The sequence below is a fragment of the Lepidochelys olivacea genome (assembly GCF_965140295.1).
Source record: "Lepidochelys olivacea isolate rLepOli2 genome assembly, chromosome: 7".
NCBI lineage: Eukaryota > Metazoa > Chordata > Testudines > Cheloniidae > Lepidochelys > Lepidochelys olivacea.
Window position 1 is genome coordinate 118,719,783 of NC_140417.1, and position 26,909 is coordinate 118,746,691.

Genomic DNA, 26,909 nt, shown 5'->3' on the forward strand with positions numbered 1-26,909 from the left:
AGAGTCACAGAAAGCAGAGCACCGAGATTGGCTGAGCAGAACTGCTAGAAATGTAGTAGAGGCTTGAAAATAAACCAGGGCTCCATGGGGACATTTTGATCAGAAGGAGCACAGGAAAAGGGACTTGTGGAAGTGCTATAGAAATAGGATATTGTGCCCAATGGGGCAGGGTTTTAGGCTGGGGCTTGCAAAAGCACCTCGGGGTGTTAGTTACCCAGCTTTGAGTGGGCACAATGGGGTTTGAATCCATGACTAGGGCTCCTACGCACTACCACAAAATGAATCAATCATAACAACAAATAATGATGTCTCAGTATCATAGGAGAGATGATAGGCTGTGCAGGGGTAGGCCTAAAAGCGGAGACCAGAAGCTGGTGTTTGATGCGGTGGAGAAGGGGGAACCAGTGGAAGGAAGCAAAGAGGGGGTCAAAGTGACAAGCCAGGATACCTTTGCATGGATGTACATGGGGCAAGAACGCGTTTGTCAAAGCCAAAGAGGAGAAGGTTGCAGTAGTCAAGATGCAAGACGATGAGAAGCTGAACAATAGTTTTAGCTGTGTGGGTGGAGAGGAAAGGTCAGCTTTTAGGTGGTGCTCTAATCTTGGTTGAGGCATCTAGGCATTACTGCATTATGACAGGCAGGATGTCAGCTCTTGCACTGGGGCCTGGGTCTTAGTACTTGTTTTTATATACCCTGAATCTATGTAATAATGATGGCAATAATAGCTGGCTTTTATATAGCACTTTTCATCAGTGGGGCTTACACCTATACAATATATATCTATGAAGTGATACAAATACAAGATAAAAGGATTGAAGTCTAAGAAGCGAGCTAATCTCCTCCCGACATGGCCATTGGGCTCATCTTTGTAGGAGTGGTACTTGCTGGCTTTGGTGGTTGACATCCTTATTGAGGGACTCGCATTTCAAACTCTGAGAGGCATAAGTATGTCCACAGCAGGGACAATATTATGCTCCAAGTGACCACCCTGAACTAGCCAAAGGAAGGCTTACCATTAACAGGTTGGCATTTGAAAAAAGTTTGCTATGCTACAGCATTGCAGATACATCCTTTCACTCAGTAAATCACAACCTTTCTAGTCTTCACTGTAGGTCTCATCCATGTCTAACTTCTATGAATCGTTCTGGGGCACGGTGCCCATTCTCTGGTTAATCATGATCTTCTTCCCACTCCTAGAAGGGTGTTGGAGGGCAGTGGGTGTACCTTTGTTTCTCACGTATGCTCTGTGGGGTTCCTCCAGTCTTTGCAGATGCACGTGGTAGAGATCGTACTTACATCACTACCACAGAGTGCATGTGTTATTATTGGACCAAATCCTGAGAAAGGAGCTGAGCAACTCCAGTTCCTGTTAGTTTCAGTGGAGGCTTCATGTGCTCTCACCTCTCTAGTTTGTCTGTGTGCCAGGCACTCTGCAAACATAGAAGACCCATCCCCTGCCCCTCTACATCCTTTTTCCACCCACAGATCTTCATGCCTTCTGCCCCTAGTTCCAGTCCACCAAACACACTCTCTCCTCTCATCCAAACCACCCAGATTCTCAGTCTTGCTGTTCTACCCCTCCTCTGCCCTTTCCCTATTCGGCACTCTCATCCCCTCTGGGTTTGATGCTCTGTCTTTTTGCAACCTGTGTAAAATCCTCCAAAGAGATCCATGCTCACAGAGGCTCATTGTCTCCAGTTGGACACTGCATGGGAGCGAGGGATCTTGAGTGGGGATCTGTTTGTAAGATTGGACCCTGAGATTGTAAGCTCCTTGGCTCAGGATATCTGTCCCTTTTAAAATCGTAATAATAATGAATGATGAATAATACCAGCAGTTGCATGCACAATGTATCTGTGGCATCTCCTACTCCTCTCCTCTTTGTTGTTGTCCTTACAATTTTGCCTTGTTACTATGGCATGGAACAGATCTCTTTAAATAAAAGGAATCAAAAGAGTGGGAGAGAGAACCAGCTTTTCGCTGCCAGGATTTGAAAGACAGTTTGGGGTTTGCCTTTTCATTAGACTGCCCGTGTCAATACATAGCGGCTTGCAGTGCTTCGCTCACAGAGCTGTGCTAATGGTATCCTCAGACCTTGTTACACTGTTGTTCACAGACTGGCTGGCATATGTCCCTCGGGCTGGCGTTCCATTTGCTTCCAGCTTTTGGGTTTTTTTTCTATTTTGCAATTAGCTTTTTTTTTTTTTAGCCTTCAGGAAAGGAGTAAGGAAAGCTAGGTTCTCATGGATTGTCCACAATAGCAGGGGACCCCTTCCAGTCCTCTGTTCTGATGTTCCATGGTCATCACTCTGATGTACGAATGACCATTGGGAAGGGAGAATGAATGGGATGCCCTTTATGACTTGTCTCTTCCCCCCACCCCACTCTTTTTCTCCAGCCCTATTGTTCGCTGCATCTTCACCTAAAGGTTTCAGAGAACCCCTACACTTCAGGAAACATCGCCAGCCGAGATACTGCCCCTAGCATTATCGTGGCTTCTGGTATGAAACATTCAGTTACTATCTGTTGTCCATAAATTGTTGTATACATCAGATTCCACCTATTGCATTCCCACTGTGTATGGAAATAGAAGTATTTGGACTTTGATCTTGTAATTAAGTTTCCCTGCCAAACTGAAATCACAATTCTTCCCCCTCCCCAACACTGAAATCCTCTGCTTAGGAAAAGGTAAAAATCCATTTGTACCACTGAGGCAGCTCGCTTTCTGATGTCCTAAAATGTTGTTGTTGCACTGAATCAGGTTCTCCTTACAGGTAACATCGGTACCGAATTGTCAGACAATGACATCAGCATGTTTGTTTCATCGGACGCTGGGAACACGTGGAGACAGGTAAATAACGTGAAGCACAGCCTTGAGTGTCAAATGAAGGGAAGGTGAGTTGCTTTAAAAAGGCGATCTGTTTTTTTGTTTTTTTTTTTCCTTTTTGGTGGCAGAATAATTGGTACTAACCCAAGCGAAGGGTAATTCCTACTGGCTTTTTTCTGATGCTATTTCTTGTTAAAAAGTGGGAATGTGTCCCTGCCACCAAGGCTGGTATTTTCAAATACAGCTGAAGGGAGTTTGGTTGTGGCTTTCTATGGGAGTTTAGCTGCACTAGAGTTTTGGGTGGCTGGAGCAGACATCTAGAGAAGGAAGGCCCAGTGGTAGGGCACTTGCATAGGATTTGGGAGAGCCAGGTTCAATCCTTGCCATAGACTTTCTGTGTGTGTGTGCAAATTACTTAGCTTCTCTGTGCCTCAGTTTCCCATCTATAAAATGGGGATAATAAAACTGCCCGGCCTCATGGAGGTGTTGTGAAGATAAATTAAACATTGTGAGGCATTCAGATACTATGGCATAGAAATTGCCACAGTGGATCAGGCCAGTTGTCCTTGTTGGACCAGTTGCTTCTAAGGAAGGAGTTAACCTTAGAAATGTATACGTGTCCATGGACCCATCCAAAAGAGGAAAATTCTACCACGCCCCTGCCAACAAGTGGTTGGCTTGTTCCGGGAAGGGGATATAAACCCTCATGCTTTAGGACCTGATCCAAAGCCTGTTGAAATCAATAGGAGCCTTTCCATTGACTTGAATCGGCTTTGGATCAGGGCCTTAGATTACTAGCCCACTTCTAATAAACTTGGTTAGGAGGAAACGTTTGCCTTTGGACACATTATCCCATAACTGCCTACTCCAGGGTTTCTTCTCTGAAGCATCTGGTGCTGGCCACCCTGAGACAGGATATTGAACTACAGGACTTGATCCAATATGCTGGTTCTTTCATTCCTATGTTCCTAAGCATGAATGTTTGGGTTGCTTACATTTTGTATCCTGTCTAATATAACGGTGTATATTCTTAGTATCCATATAAATGTCTAGTTTTTTCCCCAATATGATTAAGTTTTTGTCCTCAGTAATATCCTATGGCACTGAATAGTACAGGTTAACATGTGTTTAGTTTAAAAAAAAAAATCTTCCCTTTTATTAAGTTTTCTGCCTTCCTATTTCATTGGCAGTCACCTTTTTTCATTTATTATGAGAGGACAAGTGCTGTCTCTTATTCCTTTCATATTACTCTTAGTTATACCCTTGTGTGAACCTCAACAGTTCCTCTCCCTTCTGATGATTACACCCTCCAAACAGTTATCAAGGATCCCCATCCAGTCCTTGGTCACTAGCATGACCACTGCAAAGACAAACAGTCTCTAAAATACAAGGTCCTCTCTGACCCGAACAGCACAGCAGAATCATGAGCATATTTTCTTCTTGATGGAGCACATCAAGCCAAGGACTTAACCTGAAAGAAGATGGATGAGAATGAAAAATATCTCGTGTTCTGCTCAGACTATAAATCTCACACACAGAAGCAAAGCCTCATGACACACGAGTTAGACACTGTGATTACTGAAACAAATGTGTTTGCCCCCTTCCCTCCCCACTGTTCTGCATCTTAATTAAATATCCCTTACTCTGAGAACACATAACTAATGAGATTTAGCAATCAGGTAGAAGGCTGGATAATCTAATGCATGGCTGCTGTGCACCATTAAATATGTTGTAATAATTAGCTGGCATTTATTTAACATGCAATAATTCTCATACATTGAAATTAAGTGTATAGTTAGATGTTTTTGACAATGCAAATAGTCAGTCTTGGACTGGCAGTTGCTCTGCCTTGCAGGAGAGATGAGTTTGGGGGTGGGGAGCGCCATTGCTTGGGCCCTGACTCTGAAGTGTCTGATACTGGCCCTGATGATTGAAGGGTGCTGGATTCAAGGGACCACTGTTCTGACTCACTCTGTATATTCCAGCATTCCAGTGTTCGCATGGGCTGGAAGCAGTGGGGAAATGGAGAACAGAGTCCTTCATGTTGCTATACAGCACTTCCCTTTCCCGCAACCCCTCCCCCAGAGATCAACATTTATGGAGTCTGGATGTTGCTCCCATTTTAAAAAAAGGAAGGATGAGTCAAGCCGATATGAGCGGTGGAGAGGAGTTCCGAAGGTGAATAGAGGGAGAAAATGGCAGGGATTTCCAGGGACACTCGCAAAACTATTTCTCTGTGGTACTTACCTGACCCGCATCTCTGCAGTATCTGAGTGCTCACACTGTTAGTGTGTTCCTCTTCATCACACCCCTGCGAGGTAGGGAAGTGCTGTTATTTCCATTCTACGGGAACTGGTGGGGAACTGAGTCACAGAGAGACTCTGAGTTGTCCAAGGTCACACAGAGAGTCTAGGGCAGACTAGGGAAATGAACCTATGTCTCTCAAGTCCCAAGCAAGCATGAACCACTGGACTGACTTTCCTCTCTACTGGAAATGTGCCTTTATTCTTGCTGGATCTGAGTGAATAATTAATAAAATGAATAATTTGTTCGATGGATCTTCTCACCTTTTTGTTGGAGAAATGGCTGCAAATAGATCCTGGGTCTCCATCATTTATTTGCTATTCAAGAGCATTTTACAAAACTCCTTTTCGTTCCATGGCTCGCTATTTGAAATCCAAAATTCGAGCTCTGTTGTGATCGGTCACAGAGTAGCATATCTTCTCTCTGATTGGAAGAGTGCAACTCTTATGATCAGGTGTGTACATTTAGAACCTGGTCTTGTGTCATTGAAGTGGATGGAAGCTTTTCCATCGAGGTCAATGGACATGAGATTAGACCCCTAAAATCTGAATTCCTAAATTAGCCAAGCAGTGATCTTAAAATGTGCTATCTGAGGACTACTACCAAAACTGGACTACATGGATGTTTGCAGAAGAAGAATGTAAAAGGGACCCAGCCAAAGGAAACCTGTTTTAATATGTAAACAAATACTGAGGGAAATAATTTTTTGCATTGTTTGCCCAGCTCTCTTTGTTCTCTCAAACCCCTCCCATATGGTCTTTGTAAGACACCTGCAAAGTGAAGCTTCCTGCACCTCAAACAAAGCTCCCCACTCTGCAGGGTAGGGATGAGTGATGATCTAAAAGTATCACATTTCAAATAGATTCTCCCTACCAGGTAGCAGGATGAAATTCATTTGACAAGGGGGCAGCAAGATAGCAATGTAAAAAATCGGAACTGTCTGGGTAATAACGTGTCTTTCCCCTGCTCCGTAGTTTGGTAAACATATTCCCATCTAGTGCCTTTTCCTGAATAAGAGTGTGGCCTTTTATCAAGGCTAAGGAAAACAGACCTGGGTATATGTATGTTTTGCAGATCTTTGAAGAGGAGCACAGTGTTTTGTACCTGGATCAAGGTGGAGTCCTGGTCGCCATGAAACACACATCTTTGCCTATCAGACATCTATGGTAATGACTGTGACCGTGCTGATCCCATTTGTCAGGGAGTCCTTCATTCCAGATTATGTGCTGCTGGCAGTTAAACTGTGACTAATTTTGTTCAGCTAAATGCCGGAATATGTCAATTAAGAAATTTACAGGCATTCACTCCGATAAGGCTAAAGCGGTGCCGGTGACTTCACACGTAAGTGCAAGTGGGGAAACAGGTTATTTAGTTCTGGCACCAGATCCTCAGTGATGGTAAATCAGCATCATTCCATTAAAATCAGTGGAACTACACTGATCTGCCCAGGTGAAGGTTTGGCCCCTTGAGTCTGGCCATTAAGTTGGAGTTTGGAGTAGGCTCAGTCTCCTGATGGGTTCCAAATGTGCTTTATTTGCAAATCAGTGGCTGAAATTATCTCCGAGATGGAGGGCAGCAGTTCGGCCACAACTTTATTCGATCGCATCAGGGCTATCCAACGCATAAAGTAGCATTGTCACCACTAGGAGCAGCTGTTGTACTACCCGGACAGAGCATCGCTTTGTGCTGTTTATCCTTACGCAGCCAGCCCTACAGTCAGCGTCTTGCCAATATCGAACACACACAGATCTAGGTTTTAGAAAGCGACAAGTGGTTTTGGATTTTCATCGTGAGACGCCTGAAAGGGACCCCGTTTTCAGAAAGTGCCAAGCTCCTGCACTCTGAAAATAGCTCCTTTTAAGGTATCTCAAGCTGAAAGATCACAAGTCACTTTTTAAAAATCTTGGCTGTGGAGTCCTGTGGATTGCCTTTAAAATTACAGTCTCACACATGACTTCATGAGTTACCACCTCTTAAGTATTGGCCACTGATTAGCAGTATCATGCCAGACTAGCTTGATCAATGCTCTGATTTATGATGCCCAAAACAAGTAGTTCTTTCTAGGACTTAGACTGTGGTGGCCAAGAGCAGAGACAGCTGTTTGTTAGCTCTGGCAGGCTAAAAGGATTCAGCAGTAGTGGGATGGAGACCTTTTAGCCAAACCAGAAGAAATCTTTGTGTGGGGCATTAAAATCAAGATTATCAAAAGCGACTTGGTTTTGGAAGCCTCAGCATTATGATGCTCACCCTGTGACATCTGAAAAGGGCCTGATTTTCAGAGGGCGGGTGCTCAGAATGTGCTGCAAATCAAGCACCTTTAAAGCAACTCAGAGTAGGCACCCAAAATCCTTAGTCATATTTTTTAAAACTTGGCCTGCCTTGCTGTTGAGGCTGCTCCTACCTTTTGTCTCTTTATGTCGAGCAGCTCCATTTCCTGCAGCTGTGTCTGAGAGATGGTGACGCTTCTGCTTTTCCCACTAGGTTAAGTTTCGATGAAGGGAGATCCTGGAGCAAGTACAGCTTCACATCCATCCCACTCTTTGTTGATGGGGTATTGGGTGAGCCCGGCGAGGAGACTCTGATCATGACGTAAGTGACTGTGTAAAGGGAAAACAGCCAACATCAAGTAAACTCTGATGAGAACTGCACCATAAACGCTTCCTTGGGCCAGATCCTTCTGTAAAGACACCTCTGTCCAGGCTATGTATGGGACCACGCTACTATTTTTAGGTGCTAGCTCCAAAAGAGCTAGCATGTGTACATCTCCCTGAACTGGGAAGTCTACAGTGTGGATGTACCCTCTGATGCTTCTGAAAATTTGACCCTGGGTAAATGCCATACTGAGCAGGCTGCATTGGCAATGCCTTTGAATGTATAAACTCTTCCTTCCTGTGCTCTGTAGAGTGTTCGGACACTTCAGCCATCGCTCGGAGTGGCAGCTGGTGAAAGTGGACTACAAGTCCATTTTTGACAGGAGATGTGCAGAAGAGGACTACCGGCCGTGGCAGCTCCATAGCCAGGTAACAAGCATGAAACTGGATGTGAGTTGAGGTCACTGGTGAAGACCAAGCTCTTTTCCTGCTAACTTGGTGGCTCAGAGTCACCGGATGAAATTATTACTGGTCTGTAATATTTCATTTCAATTATACACTGACTTCAAGCTGCAGCCTATGGGCTGCTTCCATCTCTATGGATGCAAGCCAGGTCTTAGAAAGAAGCAGGTGTTCCAAGTTTTCCCTGGACACCTGCAAGCATGGCTCAGATAGTCATGTAGGCCCAGATCCTCAAAAGTAAATAGGCATCTAAGTGCCAATACAGTCAATGGGAGTTAGGCACCTAAATACTTTTGGGAATCTAGGCCCTAGAGTATAATTCCTAGCTCATGACACTTTTTACATGGTGTTTTATATTCTGTAGGGTTAGAATAAACTATGGCCCAAATGGTCTAGTGGCTTATTGAAGTCAATAGAGCTGAACTCCTTTACACTGTCAGAGAATAGGGCATATCTATTTATAAACTTCTTGGGAAAGGGTTTAAGAGGCAATATCAAATTAAAGTGGGCTGGGCTTAGATTGACTGTTCCAGTGAGACACACATGCCACCCTGAAGTCCCAACTGTGGGTCAGGTGGTCAGCTGATGTACATCTCCTGTGAAGTCAGTGGAGCAACTGGGCACTGTTCTGCCCTTCATTTACATGAGCCAGGCACAGCTGTGAAAAAAACTCCATTTACATCCAGGAATTCAAATTGGAGTAAAATATAACAAGCCTGACAAATGTATTTTGTTTTTGTCTTTCTGTGCGTGCATAAGCTAAAAAGCCAAGGTCTGCACAGTCCATCGTCTGCTTCTGAGCACGTGAAACTATTAATGGAAGACTGCCCCAAATTCTTGCCTCGAGATTGGGTTCCTACTGAGAGTGCAAGTCTGAGCCTTCTCTTCTGTGATTTCCCTAGAGAAAAAAAAATATTTTGCAGGGTGCTTGAGTCAGTTATATAACAAGTGTTTGAGTTCAGGGCATAACAGACAATACGCTCATCCTGCACTCCAAATGTTTGGAGTAGCTTTATGTACAAACAAATGACAGAGTTCAGTAGAGCTGGTTAGCTGAAAAAGAAGACTTAAAAAATGGACTAGCTCAGTCTCTTCAGTATCTCAGACATCAGAGGGATCAGTCTGTGCTGTCAGTTGTTACAGTACTTACGGTACAAATCCATCTGATCCGCAAATCAAAATTCTGGATTCAAATACTCCTGGACTTTGTGGAAAAGTTTTTGGTCCACATTTGGATACACACATTAGCCAATAGGGCCAGATTGTCTGCTGGTATACATTATGCAGCCCCTTTGGCTTCAACAGTGGTTGCTGCTCCTCTACACCAATAGAGAATTTGGCCCACAGAATCATCCTGTAATACAGTCAACACAACTGTTAAAATTTACCAAATTGGGGTGACAAAAATGATAACGATGGCGTAAGGATAGACTGTTTTGTTTTTGATTTCAGGGAGAAGCATGCATTATGGGAGCAAAACGGATCTACAGGAAACGCAAATCGGAGAAGAAGTGCATGCAGGGAAAATACGCTGGGGCCATGGCATCAGAACCATGTGTTTGCACAGAGGCAGACTTTGATTGGTGAGCAATGCAGATGGGATACACATGAGAGATGTGCTTCTGCCCATGCCAACATGAGACTCACTTGATCTGCATACAAAGGGTTAGCCTTGCAGATATATAGAGGAGTATGTTTGGGCAGGTGTGTAGATCGATCACCCCCTGCTGGTGTAAGGAAAAAGCAACAGCTCAGGAAAAGAGTGACTCAGAGATCTGCTGGAACAGGCAGCATTAACCTCCCCGAAGAAATTGTCAGGATCACCATTTGCAAAGGCTCCAACGAGGCTGAATTGACATAATCACCTGTTGTCTAGCTCATGTCCCTATCCTGTGCAGCATTGCACACTTTGGGGGCTGAACTGTCTAGGTGTGAACTCCTGAGCAGAGAGGTATTGTGGTTATTTTGTGCTGCTCCAAGCTCATCTGCAGGTGCCCTTTCCATTGCCAGAGGCCCTCCACCAGGATCTGTGACATGTTGTGAATTCAACCCATAAGCTAAAAGAAAAGGAGGACTTGTGGCACCTTAGAGACTAACCAATTTATTTGAGCAGAAGCTTTCGTGAGCTACAGCTCACTTCATCGCATGTCACTAGTACTCCTTTTCTTTTTGCGAATACAGACTAACACGGCTGCTACTCTGAAACCCATAAGCTGTAACATGGGGCCTAAGAGATTCAGCTCATACGCTATTTGCAGCCTTGTTGTATGTGTTGCTCCAAGGATATGATGATTTTTACTTGTTTTTGTCCTCTCTTATAATTGATTTTTTTTTCAGTATAAAACAGACAGCCAGTAAAAGCCAAGACAAATGAATAAAAACAACTGGTGCCATAAATTAACTCTGCAAGTGTAACTTCAAACCTGATAAGCTGCTTTAATGATCTCATCTTCAAAGAGCATTGTCCCCCAAAGAGATTTGTGGCAGGCGTGCTGGGATTCTGGAATACAGGGCAGTGTGATCTAACAGAGAGGAGCAGCTCCATGTGTAATCATGAAAAGATCATTCAGTGCAGCTGGGCACTGTCATTAGCTATTCTTGTCTGGATATGTCTTCCCAAGGATCGGGATTGTGACTCCCTCACATCCCATTGAGCTCCAGCTGGTTTTAAGAATATTTTCGCATCATATGGTTCCTTGCGTCTCTTGACATTTCATGCACATAGAGGTCCTGATTCTGAGCTGCATCCAAGCTCCTTTACATCACTCTGGCAGTGTAAAGAAGACAGGAACCAGCCAGATCTTCCCACTGGGGAATATCATGGGTTTAAGGGCATTGCCTGGGTGGGGTAGGACCAGTGGAATGGCCTTATCATAACCTGACCCCTTTCCAACATAGGGGTGTGCCAGGAGCATGCTCAGGCTAAGGAGGAATTTAGGGGGTGACTGGGGTGTGGCCAGGGCTCCCAGCTACTCTGGATTGCTGAATGTCTGTTGGGGACCATAACAGCCAAGGTTTAAGTGAGGACTGCCCCTGGGGTTGACCAGTTGTAATTTACTGTGGACACAGGGAGTCAGTTCTGTTGAAAATCCTTTTACACCCCCCCCAACCCCCACCCCCTGCCCTCCCCTCTGGTGTTTTCTCATTTTTCATTGTTTATTTCCTTAAAACGGAATCAGTGGGTTTTATTAGTTGTCTTTCACTTAAACTGAAAATCTGGGGCTCCAGGCACGGCACTGCATTGTAGAGCTAGGAGCAATGTGATGAAATTTACAAGAGGAAAAAAGCATATTTCTTCTACGTTTACTTAAAAAAAAACAAAAAAACAACGGAGAAAACTTCCTGAGGGGAGAGAGAGAGACATCTGCTAGATTTGGTGTAGTCTCCCAAGGAAATGTTGCAGCATTGGAACCTGCAGCTTTCTTTTCCGAGCTGATCAGCACCCACAAATCCCACTGAAATCTGTGGGAGTCAATGACGCTCGGTACAATTTGAAAATCAGGCCAGGATCCCGGTAGACCTTTAAAAGCAAGCTGGACAAAATACTATTAAAACAATGCTGTGCTGGCTGGCGACAGGTCTAGCTTGGCTGTGAGGACTTTCCCAGCTCTTATGACTATGATTTTGTTGTAGCACAGAAGATACAAACATACAGTCACTGGGGCAAATATCGCTGTCCCCTCCTCTTTTTCTTTCTCTCTCCTTTTTTGATTCATTCACTTTCTGGAATTGGATTTTGATTTTGATCCATTTTGGTGTCCGCACAGCCCACCGTATTGTCCTGGGAAAAAGCCCAGCTCAGTAGCAATAACTAAAATAGGCCACTTGATTTGCTTTCCTTTTAATATAAAAAGTCACTTAGTTTTACCTAGATTTCCCAGAGAACCTTGGGAAGCCAAAGAGAAAGAAATGAGTTTAGTGACTAACAGCAAGCCTTGATCTGGAGGAAGGAGATGGCATCAGGACAGCAATTCTGCTGGTTCCACTGATGTTGTGGCCCTTTTTTGTTGTGCTAACACAGGTCAATCTTGACTTAGGATCTAAAATTGTGTGTGGGTGCTTCTGTGTGTCTCCCCTGGCCAAAGCAACAAATATGCCCTCATAAAATAAAAATTTTTGTAAAGCTTCTCTCCTAGAAATCTCATAGAATTTGGGGGACATTTACAATCTTTATCTAACCAAGAACAGAGAACTACTGGCTGAAGCTAGGTTGGTTGTTTCCCCCTCAACAAGGCTGAACAACCTTGTGAGTAACTTCCGGCTTTGGTGAGCTCTCCTGCTAGGGAACCTCCCCTGTAATTAGCTAAAGAAGAAAACATTAGGGGACAAAGGCAAAGCTGCAGGTACTTGCATGGTCTGTGGCTCACAGCCAGAGGGCAATAGTGCTTCAGAAATGAGGTAAACCTGCACTTTTTTCCTAAGGCAAATCCTTCCTAGCAACTGCCTAGAAACTAGATTGTATTTATTCATTTGGGTAAATGGATTACACCGCTAATCACATGTTATTAAAGCACTAACTTACCAGTTTCAGAGTAGCAGCCGTGTTAGTCTGTATTCGCGAAAAGAAAAGGAGGACTTGTGGCACCTTAGAGACTAACAAATTTATTTCAGCATAAGCTTTCATGAGCTACAGCTCACCTGACATTTTAGTCCTTTCTACAGCCTGAACACTCTCTCACAGCAGTGTCTCTCCCATAGCAACACCTGTAGTCACAGAAAGAAATCCTTGTTTGGGTCAATTCTTTGGTCAACTAACTTCGGGCCAGTATCTAGCGCCTTATTCCATTAGTATTCCCATTGGGCCTGATTCTTATTTACACTGAGGGGTTTAAGCTGTCTGTAGTTACTTTAAAACACGTATATTTCTGGAGTCTTCCTGGGGCCTTTAAGAAGGCTTGTCCGTGTGGCTGCAGCTATAGTATAAATCATAGAATCAAAGAATATCAGGGTTGGAAGGGACCCCAGAAGGTCATCTAGTCCAACCCCCTGCTCGAAGCAGGACCAATTCCCAGTTAAATCATCCCAGCCAGGGCTTTGTCAAGCCTGACCTTAAAAACCTCTAAGGAAGGAGATTCTACCACCTCCCCAGGTAACGCATTCCAGTGTTTCACCACCCTCTTAGTGAAAAAGTTTTTCCTAATATCCAATCTAAACCTCCCCCACTGCAACTTGAGACCATTACTCCTCGTTCTGTCATCTGCTACCATTGAGAACAGTTTAGAGCCATCCTCTTTGGAACCCCCTTTCAGGTAGTTGAAAGCAGCTATCAAATCCCCCCTCATTCTTCTCTTCTGCAGGCTAAACAATCCCAGCTCCCTCAGCCTCTCCTCATAACTCATGTGTTCTAGACTCCTAATCATTTTTGTTGCCCTTCGCTGGACTCTCTCCAATTTATCCACATCCTTCTTGAAGTGTGGGGCCCAAAACTGGACACAGTACTCCAGATGAGGCCTCACCAATGTCGAATAGAGGGGAATGATCACGTCCCTCGATCTGCTCGCTATGCCCCTACTTATACATCCCAAAATGCCATTGGCCTTCTTGGCAACAAGGGCACACTGCTGACTCATATCCAGCTTCTTGTCCACTGTCACCCCTAGGTCCTTTTCCGCAGAACTGCTGCCTAGCCATTCGGTCCCTAGTCTGTAGCGGTGCATTGGGTTCTTCCGTCCTAAGTGCAGGACCGTGCACTTATCCTTATTGAACCTCATCAGATTTCTTTTGGCCCAATCCTCCAATTTGTCTAGGTCCTTCTGTATCCTATCCCTCCCCTCCAGCGTATCTACCACTCCTCCCAGTTTAGTATCATCCGCAAATTTGCTGAGAGTGCAATCCACACCATCCTCCAGATCATTTATGAAGATATTGAACAAAACTGGCCCCAGGACCGACCCTTGGGGCACTCCACTTGATACCGGCTGCCAACTAGACATGGAGCCATTGATCACTACCCGTTGAGCCCGACAATCTAGCCAGCTTTCTACCCACCTTATAGTGCATTCATCCAGCCCATACTTCCTTAACTTGCTGACAAGAATACTGTGGGAGACCGTGTCAAAAGCTTTGCTAAAGTCAAGAAACAATACATCCACTGCTTTCCCTTCATCCACAGAACCAGTAATCTCATCATAAAAGGCGATTAGATTAGTCAGGCATGACCTTCCCTTGGTGAATCCATGCTGGCTGTTCCTGATCACTTTCCTCTCATGCAAGTGCTTCAGGATTGATTCTTTGAGGACCTGCTCCATGATTTTTCCAGGGACTGAGGTGAGGCTGACTGGCCTGTAGTTCCCAGGATCCTCCCTCTTCCCTTTTTTAAAGATTGGCACTACATTAGCCTTTTTCCAGTCATCCGAGACTTCCCCGGTTCGCCACGAGTTTTCAAAGATAATGGCCAATGGCTCTGCAATCACAGCCGCCAATTCCTTCAGCACTCTCGGATGCAACTCGTCCGGCCCCATGGACTTGTGCACGTCCAGCTTTTCTAAATAGTCCCTAACCACCTCTATCTCCACAGAGGGCTGGCCATCTCTTCCCCATTTTGTGATGCCCAGCGCAGCAGTCTGGGAGCTGACCTTGTTAGTGAAGACAGAGGCAAAAAAAGCATTGAGTACATTAGCTTTTTCCACATCCTCTGTCACTAGGTTGCCTCCCTCATTCAGTAAGGGGCCCACACTTTCCTTGGCTTTCTTCTTGTTGCCAACATACCTGAAGAAACCCTTCTTGTATCTGAGGTTAAATGAACCAAATAAGCCCTAACTAATTGATAGGTATGAAACTAATAGGGTTCTATAGATATTAGAATATGTCTGCATATAAATTACTCTGAACACCTATAGAACTAAATAGAGAATGATCTCTTTTTTCTGTAGAATTTATAAACATTTAAGTAATGGTTTATTAGCAGATATATTATTTAGGCACTTGGGGCCAGATTTTGAAAGGTGTTTTGGTGCCTAAAGATGCAGATAGGCACCTAGTGGGATTTTCAAAAGGTGCCTAAATGCCTTTAAAGATCTACGTCTTGGATCCTACAGTGAAGGGTGGCAATATAAAACTCTTAAGACAGAGTTAGATCCCTATTCGAAAGGTCACTTTAAAAATTCCATGGAAAGGTTACCAAGTTCTATTAAATTCTGTAGGACTTTTCCACAAGGGGATTTAGCTAGCTGAGCCATGGCCGTATGGAATTAAAGATGCCTGTATCCCCAGGTACCTTGACTCTGTCACTTAATGGATGTAAGGTTTAAAGGTCAAAAGGCAGGTGGCATTTTCAATTTCTGACAGCACTGACCTGTATTGTTAAGGTCAGCTGATTAGTGTGGAGGAGATCCTGGGTTCAGGCATTAAGATGTCTCCTGATTTTTGGATGACGTGAGCAGAGTGGTCCATGGACAGGGTTATTGTTATCTGAGTGCGATCCTAGTTGGACATTTCTATCGTTTGCAGTGACAGATTTGTTAATAGTTTCTTCTTATGTGGCATCTCCATTACTGGAGGTTTGCAACTATGGTACCCCATTCTGTACGATCCTCCGCTAATCTCTGTGGATGAATAGTCCTTTTGAACCATCCAGAATATCACATCATCGACCCAAGATTTTCTTTTTTCTTCCTCATGTTCTTCTGCCACCAACTTTCCCTTCCAGTGCCTGTAAACATGCATCACCCATCAATCCTCTTCCTCCTTTTGACACAGACATTATTGATAACTTCTCCTTTTCTTAAAATGGGCCCTGAAAATCAAATCTTTCTTTTTCAGATCTGACTTTTAATAGTTTAATCTTAACTTGAAACTTTCCGCGTGTGTGTATGTGTGTGTGTATGTATATTTTGCTGAGACAGGATAATGTAAACTATGAAGTTCTTCTAAGATTTTCTTTTCCCTTAAATGGTATTTATAACCTTAACGCCAGTTTGCAGAGTTGTTTTTTTGTTTTTTGTTTTTGGTCTGGGGAGTCTACAATATTTTTAGATTTCCTTCTAGTCTTTGACCCTAAATAGAAGCCGAATTATAGATCCCTGCAATCAAGATTTTTATCTATTTACATCACCAATTAGGTGTGATTCGAGTTAAGCCTGTGGAGGTGAGCACAGAAAAACCAGTATAATTGAGAGCAGAATCAGAACTCTAATATTCATAAAAATAATCCCTTTTAATAGATGCTGCACTGTCATTGATGAGCACTTCATCTCTCTCACCTGTGCTGTTCTGAGTCTGGCACAAAATGTAGCCAGTCTGAACACCAGATGTCTGGCAATGAGACTGCTAGTTGCTTGCAGTCCATCCCTGATGCATTCAGATTTCAGTAGTCTAGATTATGCTACGGTGATCCAATTGATGCTGCTCCTTCTCCATTGCAACAAAGCCTGTTGTGCCAAACCCTAGGCAGAAATTTGTTGCCATCCTCAGTGCTCTGTGTGCACCAGACAGTAACCAAGAAATTCATTAGTTTCCAAGTTTGCAGAGGGGAAAGAGGAGCTGGTGCATCCCTAGAGAGATATGGAAGAGCAGTTTATGTCATTTACCAGTATGATATTTCTGTATGTCTGTATCAAGGCAGCACAGACTTGCAAAGCTCAGAAGGTCACAGTAGAACTTCTATACTTCGGAAAACTATTTCTGCTCCAGAACATATAATTTCACTGTGTGACTTTGAGGAACAAACACAGCCAAACCTAGTTAATTCAGGTTTGGTCCATCCAGATGCCTGAATACAGTATCCAAATGATTTCAACTGTAATCAGACTTGTAGAGTGTGTGTGTGTGTGTGTGCGTGTGTGTGTAATATGAAATTACAGACCAATATTGTTGGATTAAATTGGACTTTGGATGCTGATCCCCTCTGGGCAGATTTCACTATTAGGTGAAAAACAAAACTGATTATGGACTAGCTGTGTGTAGAGTGCTACAGATTTTTAATTTTATTGACACATGATAACTCAGGAATATAGCGTTTCAATGTGGCAACAATGGAATTACAAAGAAATGAGGTCCTGTTTGTACATAAATATTTGTTCTCTCTAGGCAAATGAAAATTATTTTACTTCTCCTTATAGAATATTTCCATAGCCCTGGTGTCTTCCTTCCAATCAGGATGATTACAGGAGCAGCTGGCAGCCTGGCAAGCCTGGCTTGAACTTCTAAAGCCCTTAAGCAATGGTCAGTCATTGGTATGTTAGGAACTAAGCTCCTGAAAATTGAATCATAAAAACTAAGGGTGGAAAAAGATCATTTTAGGTCATCTAGTCCATCGCTTGGAAATTGCAGGACTGTTTCCTAGATTATATCCTCAAATACTTTGTCAATCCAGTTTTAAATATGCCAGACAATGGGCCTTCCAATGCATCACTCAAGAACACTATTCCGTAGTCAACTAGACCTCACTAAGATGTTTCTGATATTCAGCCTACATTTTCCTTTGGCCAATTTCATTCCTTTACTTTCAGTTGTATCCTTTTAAGCCACCTTGCACCATTTCTTTTCTAGGCCTTCAGGAATAGAACTGGTTGAAATGTTCAAAGCTTTCAAATTTTGATGGCAAATCTTGCTGGAATTCCAGCAAAAAGTATTGTAAATTGTTCATGACTTTTTCCTTTGCAACGTTGCTTATAGTTCAAAATTTTAATTAAACTGAAACTTTGGAAAGCCAGCATTTTGACGTCAAAGCAGGGAAAAGGTTTTTACAATTTTTACTCTCGTTTGACCATCTCTTCTTTGGAATTAAAAACAAAGAAGTCGCTTTCCTGGAACGCCATCTCTGATCCAGTTACAGGAAGAACTCCCTGGGTCTCTTTATATACAATCCCGTCAGCCTGGCTCCTTCCACTTCCTGTGTCTCCTGTCCTGTCTCCTTTCCTTCAAGGTCTTAACTCCCATCCAAGCCTCCTCTAAGAAGTTTCTCCTCCTTGAGGTAGTTGTTATCAGGCCACTTTCTACAAAGGAGAGTGGATTTTAGAACAGGAGATCTGCTAAGAAGACCATGTTCTAAAATTTAAAAAAGGCAACCAAGAGCATTATGTAATTAATATTCCCCATTGTAAAGCCATGATGCAACTGGATGAATGTGTACAGATCCAGTGTCTCAACAGCATTCCAGTTACGGTCCAAGGGGAAAATTAAGAGAGAAGTAATTTCCATTTTCCACCAGCTCAATCCTCTTCCTCCTTTTGACACACACATTATAGAGAACTTCTCCTTTTCCAAACTAATGCAGAAATGAAAAAAAACCCAGCCGCCTTCTGTTCCATACCAAAAATCCTGTGCAGGAGTTTGTTCCTCTAGAAAGCTTTCTCAGGGCTGTCAAATTTGCTTTAGGCCACAGGCGGTGTTCTGTCCAAATAACATCAGTTTGAACTTAAGCTGTTCAGCTCCTAAAGCATCACTGAGTCAGCAGCAGTTGAAAATTGCTGGCAGTTCTGGGATTTGCTACATTGGCTCCTGGATCTGTCTGTAACCACGAAGCCATGCTCGACCGAGAAACCAATCTAGGCCTGCCTTTTACAAGCCATGATTTCATAAACCACCAGGATTAGAAACAACAGGGCTAGTTCTGCTCATGCTTACACGGACCTAAATCTAGGTGAATGCCACTGAAGTCAAAAGCAGAATCAGGCCCAGGTGCTGTATTTATTATATCATTTCAAGCTGAAAAGGCAGGAAAGGGACCCGGAGTCATTATATCCATATTAGCGAGGATGAGTTAATGTCTGATTTCCTTGTCAATTATTTTTCTGATAAAACAGTGATTATGGATATGAGCGTCACACCAATGGCCAGTGTTTACCAGCGTTTTGGTATAACCCGTCGTCCTTGTCAAAAGACTGTAGCTTTGGACAGAGTTATCTCAACAGCACTGGGTAAGTGGATTTACAGAAGATGATTTTAGCAAATCCAACCCTGCAGCCCTCAGCCACATGGGATCTCCAAGCTGTCATCCCAGAGTTGTTTAAAGCCTACTTTTCCTGAGACACACAGGGTCCAATTTGAAACTGATTAAGTTGATGGGAGTTTTTTCATTGACTTCTTCAGTGGGCTTTGGATCAAGCCCGTAATTCTCTAGTTTTTGTTTGTTTGTTCTTATTTTCTTCTTTAAACTTGCTCTGGAAAAATGATGCTACAAGCAAACTGTAGAGCATGGGACAAATGTGATCTATGGGCTTATCCAACATCCATTGAAGTCAGTGCAAAGACTGCCGTTGACTTCAGTGGACTGTGGGTCATGCCCTAAATCCTGAAGAAAATCCAAGTGATTAAAGCTGAGAGTGGGATACATGCTAGAGAAAGGCAATAAGAATTGGGTTTAAATTTGAAGAAAGAGAATAATAAGTAGATAACCCTTGAAGTTGTGAGTACTCCATGATCCTTTACAGCCCCATTAAAATCAGTGGCAGTTGCAGCTAAGGTCAACAGGAGTTGCAGGTGTCAAGTTCTAATTGTATTTGCTAAGTAAAAGGTGCATAAAACAGGCACAAAGAACTGACAGCTATACATCAGCCCCTCGTAAGCTCACAAGCTGCACAAATGGGTCCAAGGATCTAGCCCATTTCCTTCAGCACTGGTAAATATAATGTAGCCATGTTTGTGACTTCATAAACACAATCTGCCTTAGAACAGCAATGTCCTCTCCCTGGAATGTGGTGGCAAAACCAAAAATCCACTTAAAAGAGAAAAACTAAATAGAGGCAAGTTGGGGTTAACAATGGCATCTTACAAGGGAAAGGAACACATTTTCTCAAGAGGTTTACAGTGTATTGTGCATTAGATAAACACAGCTGTGCTGCACTTAACAGATTAACCTTAAAATAAAGATATAACCGATATCTTTCTACAGCTGTCTGTGTTCCAAAAATCCCAAAGCATTTTTCAGATGCCTGGGGCCAGATCCTGCCCTCCAGCACCTTCTAAATTCTGCTCACCTCTAGATGCCAGAGTCTCAGCAGCCAGTGCACGACAGAGCAACCTTCAGGCTGCTCTGTCTTGGGTCTGGGTCCAAACTGTAACCCTGATGGGCCCAAAATTGCTATGATAAAACATATGGTCTTAAAGTCATCTGTGTGCATACACTCTCTTGAGCTGTGTTCAGCTCTAGCTCAGGTTCTGGACCATGAAATTTACAAAGTGGCCTAGAGGTAGAACAGAGAACTAGGAATCTGGGCTCTTGGATTCTAATCCTGGCTCTGCCACTGTCTCACTATGTGACTTCTTGATGATCTAGCTTGCCTTTATGTAAAATGGATCTAATAATATTGAATGTGCTGCACTGCAGTGATCCTAAGCTTAATTAATGTGTTTTAAAAGCTCTGGGATCCTCAGGTGAAAGATGGTTAAAGTGCAAGATTGGCTTCTTAGAGAGAATTGGCTCATGCCCAACTGAGAAGCAGAAAGCTCTGCAGTGCAGGACAGCAGCGGTTTAATAGTGTCCAGCAAAATTATGCAACTCGTTAGGGGAGCAATGAATGAGAATATTGTATCCAGCTGAAAACGTTATAGGCTGCTTGTGCACTGTAGGCATGTGGAAAGTGTGACTGGACCACTTATCTACAAAGTACTTAGAAGCCAGATTGCCCTCAGCCTCACCAACCTGAGGCAAATTTGAAAACTTCCCATGCCTGGTTTGAACTTCTGATTCCCTGCATCTCCTCCTTACACAGAGATCTCTCTCTTTGCAGGTACAGAAAGGTTGTGTCTAATAACTGCACAGATGGCGTGAGAGAACAGTACACAGCTAAACCCCAGCAGTGTCCTGGCAAGGCCCCCCGTGGACTGCGTATCATCACTTCGGATGGGAAACTGACCGCAGAACAAGGGCACAACGTTACTCTCATGGTGCAGCTGGAGGAGGTATGGTCTATTTTTATGGTCCCCCCTGGGAATACATTAATCTGAATCATGCAAGCTTGCAAAGACATTGAGTTGAGACACTGGAGTAGGGGATTAAATCCACTTAACAATGCATCTTAGTCTGAATGTTATTGAAAGGCAATACGTGATATAAGGTGATGATGGGACACAAAGTTTGTTTCCATGCATCAACCACGGTTCAGAACCAGAACCTCACATCCAAACCACTTCAAATTTCAAAAGCGGTGCAGACTTGAATCCTGATGCCAGCCTGTCCCTTCTGGTTTGGATCCCCAACAGGATTTGAAAGTGCAAGATGGACTGGTCATTGGTTCCAATTAGACCTTGCTGCAGTTCAGCCCAAGATGGTGGAAATCTCACATACAGGTCTGATCTTATGAGATTTCCCCCCTTTGAGATGGCTGAGTGTTTCCACCATTTAGGCGCTTAGGGCTAAAATCTCCCAAGGAAAGATCTCAAGATTTCATCACGATGGAATCCAATGGTGAATATGAACCCTAGCCTCATTCAGTTTCCACCAGAACAAGGGTGGTCTTAAAGTCATCCACGCGTGCACACACACACACACACACACACACACACACACACACCCCTCCTCCTGAGCTGTGTGCATTTGTAGCTCAGATTCTGGAACTTGAAGTTTACAAAGTGGCCTAGTGGTAGAACGGAGAACTAGGAATCTGGGCTCTTGGATTCTAATCCTGGCTCTGCCACTGACTCACTCTGTGGCTTCTTGATAAGATAGACCCATTATACAGATAGGTAAGCTAATAATACCAAACATACCTCATTGCAATGATCCAAAGTTTGATTAATATGTTTGAAAGGCTCTGAGATTCTTGGATGAAAGGAGGTTAAAAAAACCCGGTATCCTCAGGACATCTCTAATCTGCAAGTACATTTCCCCCTAGCCTGGCTCCTCTTGTATCGAAAGTATTTTATTAAATCATTGGAGAGAATCCATGAAATCTCCCATCCTGTGTTCTCTGCTCCCAAGTAAGATTTCCTCACTGCCCAGATTGCCTTTTCCTCCCACTTCCCTTGTCTCATTTGCTTTCCTTTGTGGTTTGGCAAGAAAGTGCTAAACACTGATCTGTGTTTGCACAAAAACACAAAATGCATGGCGGCTTACAGGGGCTAACTTGGATCTTCATGTTGGTGGTTTCTGATTCTTTGTATAGTGATATACTTCTGGGTGTGGTGTTCTGTCCCATCTAGTGGCGCTGAGACCACTGAAAGAGAGAGATAAAATGAGTCTGCTCTACAGCCATAGCTAACAGCCAGTTGGCTTTTAGCTCATGCGGTAGAGGCTCATGCACTAAACTTCAAAGGTCCCAGTTCAATCCTGCCCACTGACAATTCATATACGTCCCTCAGCCCGTGCCACTTCCCGCAGCCCCCATTGGCCGGGCACAGCGAACCGCGGCCAGTGGGAGCAACAATCGGCCGAACCTGCGGACGCAGCAGGTAAACAAACTGGCCCAGCCCGCCAGGGGCTTTCCCTAAACAAGTGGCGTCCCAAGTTTGGGAAACACTCCTCTAGCAGTGTCAAGGTTCCTTCCCCACTCTGAACTCTAGGGTACAGATGTGGGGACCTGCATGAAAACCTCCTAAGCTTACTTTCACCATCTTAGGTTAAAACTTCCCCAAGGTACAAATTAATTTTACCCTTCGCCCTTGGATTTCCACTGCCACCACCAAACTTTATCTGGGTTCCTGAAAAAACGGAGTTTGGACACGTCTTTCCCCCCAAAATCCTCCCAACCCTTGCACCCCACTTCCTGGGGAAGGTTTGGTAGAAATCCTCACCAATTTGCATAGGTGACCACAGACCCAAACCCTTGGATCTTAGAACAATGAAAAAAGCATTCAGTTTTCTTACAAGAAGACTTTTAATAGAGATAAAGGAATCACCCCTGTAAAATCAGGATGGTAGATACCTTACAGGGTAATTAGATTCAAAACATAGAGAATCCCTCTAGGCAAAACCGTAAGTTACAAAAAAGACACAGACAGGAATATTCATTCTATTCAGCACAGCTATTTTCTCAGCCATTTAAATAAATCACAATCTAACACATACCTAGCTAGATTACTTACTAAATTCTAAGACTCCATTCCTGTTCTGTCCCCGGCAAATGCATCACCCAGACAGACACAGACCCTTTGTTTTTCTCCCTCCTCCCAGCTTTTGAAAGTATCTTGTCTCCTCATTGGTCATTTTGGTCAGATGCCAGTGAGGTTACCTTTAGCTTCTTCATCCTTTACAGGTGAGAGGATTTTTCCTCTGGCCAGGAGGGATTTTAAAGGGGTTTACCCTTCCCTTTATATTTATGACAAGCAGATATAATGAGGAAAATCTGGTACTGTTGGCGTCGGTGGCTAAAAGTTGTAGGTGCAGACCAAGGCTTTTCCTTCTCTGAACAAACTCGCATACTGATTTGCAAAGGAAGCAGCATCTAGCAAATCTGACGTGCTTTGGTGCATCTAAATGTTCATTCTCTGGAAAAAATATTACAAACAAATTCAAAATATTGATAAAACAACAAAAACTCACTCCCCTGCCTTTTTGTCCATATTGCCACTAATAAGGGGGATTAAAGGAAACAACAAGGAGAGGAAGTAGGTGGAAACATTAACTAAACAACTAACTCCCCCGCCCCCCAAAAATTGCAGTTTTCGGTTTTACTCATTGAAATATGGGAATTTTTTTTTTTTTTTAAAAAAACAACTTTTTTTTAAACAGGCATTTTTGGTCAAAAAAAATTGTGTGGAAAATTTCAACCAGCGCTAGCTACCGCTGATGCTCTCTCCAAAAATGCTAGACACATGAGCTGCACAACGAGCCTTAATCATTTGGCTGCTGAAGTGGTAGGAGAAAACTGGCCAGCTACAGGTCCTTTGGTTTCACTGATGCCAAAAGAAACAATGAAATACTTCTTGCACTAGGACATGGGAGCTCCATGGGAGCTCCTGTCACCTGCAAACCTATTTTCAGTTGCTCACCACTGACACAAATGGTGGAGCTATCAAAAGGGGATGAGAGAATTATTTGAAAGCATCTTGAAAAGTCAAGCTGCTTTCAGTAGGTCTGGCCTTGTGTGAGGAGCCTTTTAATGCACATTGTACTGCTTTAAGTATATTGGGATAACTGATGCAGTATAACCTTCCTAGTGTGGATGCAGTTATGCTGGTATAAAGGTATTTATACTGGTATAGCTTATTTCCCTAAGGCCTAGTCTACACTAAGGGGGGAGATCGATCTAAGATACGCAACTTCAGCTATGAGAATAGCGTAGCTGAAGTCAACGTATCTCAGATTGACCTAGAATCACTTACTTCGCGTCCTCGCGGCGCGAGATCGATGGCCGCCACTCCCCCGCCGACCCCGCTTCTGCCTCTCACCCTGGTGGAGTTCCGGAGTTCACAGCAGAGCGATCCCCGATAGATCGATCACTACCCATCGTAGACATGGCCTAAGTTTAAGTGAATCGAGTGTACTGCTATAAGGCACCTATAAGGCAGTGTAGGATTGTAGGGATTATACCCATTTAATCATTTCTGTAAGTCACATCCTTAATGCAAATAGTTAAATAGGTACCAAAGCTGTGCATAGGCAAAGCCTGAGATCCATTTCCTTCCAATGCAGATGAGAGGTAGGTATCAAAAACAAAAGTGTTCTCTGGTTAGCTCTTCACATCAGAGGAGGACATCAGGCATGTCAAAATGGGCTGGATAATGTGGACATGCATGTGTGATTTTGCTCGAGTATATGTGAATTAGTGCACCCAGAGATAAAGACAGGCCAGTCCCTCAGTTCCGGAGGTGATGGTCAATAATTTTAATGACTAAGCTATCCAAGATGGACCAGTTTCTTCACTTGTGCCACATGTACAACTCTTGTGCGGTAAAAGACAGAGACCTTTTCTCATGTCTTTGGCCCTTCAGAACACTGCTGCTTTAGAGCTTCCCTGTTCTGAGATGTAGATAGTCACCCTACGTACTGTAGCTTTCCAACTCTGTGTTCATACTCAAGTTCCACTTGACACAAAAGGGCTAACAAGGAGGACAAGAAAGCTATAAAGCTGATGAGCAAAGAGAAGATCTGCGGAGACCTGTACAACTGTTAACTTTCTAGGTCTAGTTGCCTTCTCTAAAGAACAAGTTGAGACTGAGCAGGAGAGAGGAGAGCTTTGGATGCAAACTCGTGGTTGTCCCTGAAAAATCAGTTAGTCTCATAGTTTAACACAACAGCAAAACAAGAGGAAGGAAGGAGCAAATGCTAACAGTGAAGAGTATGATGTCTCCACGAAGCACATGATGACAATCAGGAAAACGTCTCATAGCACTGGGTCTTGTTATCCTCACAGAGATGATCAAACTCAGCAAAGTGGAATATGACTTTCTGATGGTGTAACAATGTCACTGGGAGGAACAAGGAAAAGCAATTCAAAAGCAGCCTGCAATCATATGGGGCTCGCAGAGAGGAATATTGGTGAACCTCTGGTTAAGTACTGACAACCACTGACCTAGTGAAGAGGTTGGAGAACCCCAAAAGGTCTGCCTCTTTTTCCCAAGATCTGGGAGCAAGTATTTCTGGTCCATCAGCTGATATAAATCGCTGTAGCTCTACTGATGTCAGTAGAGCTATGCTGATTTCCACTAGGTGAGGATCTCGCCCCATTCTTTTTTTTTTTTTTAATACAAAAACTCGTGTGCCTGTGATGGGGCAGATGGCCCACACTGGCAACAAGAGGGTTAATGAGAGACTCTGGATCCAGTTGGTCCCATTATGCCTGTGGCAAATGTCAGGCATCGAGAGGGGAGTTAAAAGGAGGAGATCTAGCCCAATCAAGGGCTGTCTAGGACGGAATTCTGCTTCTCCTAGTGTGAGAGACTGAACTAGCCTGCCGGCTGGACAAGTCCCTGCTGGAAGGGACAACCAGACCCTAGGGGATCAGCAGAAGCACAGACTGTTTGGAGACAAGCCCTGAATAGGGGGCGGGGTCCCACCGAAGGTTTGTTGGATGATTCCATTATGAGTTGGGGGGGTGGGGTGTTCCTCATTTCTTTTGGTCCTTATCATCCCAGATGGGGTAGGACTGAAGTTTGCTTTGGCTAGAGGGCCAAAGCACTGCTACCTTGGACCTCACAGCAGCCTACCAGTGGAGACTTGGGGGGGAGTCAGGCCCTGATGGGCCACTAGGGATTGCTGCAGAGGCAACCCAGTCATAACGCCATTTTCCTGGAGGTGACTCTAAGGTGGCCACATTTTTCATACACACACATTTTAATGACTGGTCTCAACCACCTAATGTAAATGTTTCCACGCATACCTAAACACCAGTTCTCCTGTACTTGCTACTTTGAAATGTTCCAAGAATCAACTTGCGTACAACTTATTAATAAATGTTAATAAAATCAACTTGAAACAAGCATCTTTGAACTTGATTATGGTTGAGTTTATTTGACTTTACATGTTGTCATCCAAATATTCTTCCTGGAGGAAAACTGCAAGAAACCACCAATAAGCATCATTATTAATCGGTGGCCTTAGGCCCTAATTCAGCAAAGTGCTTAAGCATTCACTTAAAGATAAGCATGTGAATCAGGATGGACTTAACTTGTTTAAAGTTAAGAATATGCTTAATGATTGCTGAACTGTGAGCCATATTAAGGAGCATTCTACAGACAGACTTGCCCCGGAATTCAGTGGAATGTCTTCCATAAAGAAATGTCTTCAAGGACACATTTTTGGATGCAAGTGGAAAAGTGCCATGGGGGAAAATGGGTGAATCTGCATAAAGACTGTGTAAAGCACATTTTTAAAACATTCATTCAGGAAGACATCCCAACAGAA

At 43.6% G+C, this 26,909-nt stretch overlaps 1 protein-coding gene across 2 annotated transcripts in view; it reads left to right on the forward strand.

Moving 5' to 3' along the window:
* The window catches only part of SORCS1 (sortilin related VPS10 domain containing receptor 1), a 428,683-nt gene that overhangs the window by 352,135 nt on the left and 49,639 nt on the right, over positions 1 to 26,909 (forward strand). For both annotated transcript variants that reach the window (XM_084634878.1, XM_084634879.1), the window contains exons 11-18: positions 2,400 to 2,502; positions 2,776 to 2,852; positions 6,207 to 6,298; positions 7,614 to 7,721; positions 8,035 to 8,152; positions 9,638 to 9,768; positions 18,931 to 19,044; positions 20,857 to 21,028. In XM_084634878.1, the coding sequence (XP_084491004.1) occupies positions 2,400 to 2,502; positions 2,776 to 2,852; positions 6,207 to 6,298; positions 7,614 to 7,721; positions 8,035 to 8,152; positions 9,638 to 9,768; positions 18,931 to 19,044; positions 20,857 to 21,028 (915 nt within the window). The remainder of the gene's footprint in view (positions 1 to 2,399; positions 2,503 to 2,775; positions 2,853 to 6,206; positions 6,299 to 7,613; positions 7,722 to 8,034; positions 8,153 to 9,637; positions 9,769 to 18,930; positions 19,045 to 20,856; positions 21,029 to 26,909) is intronic.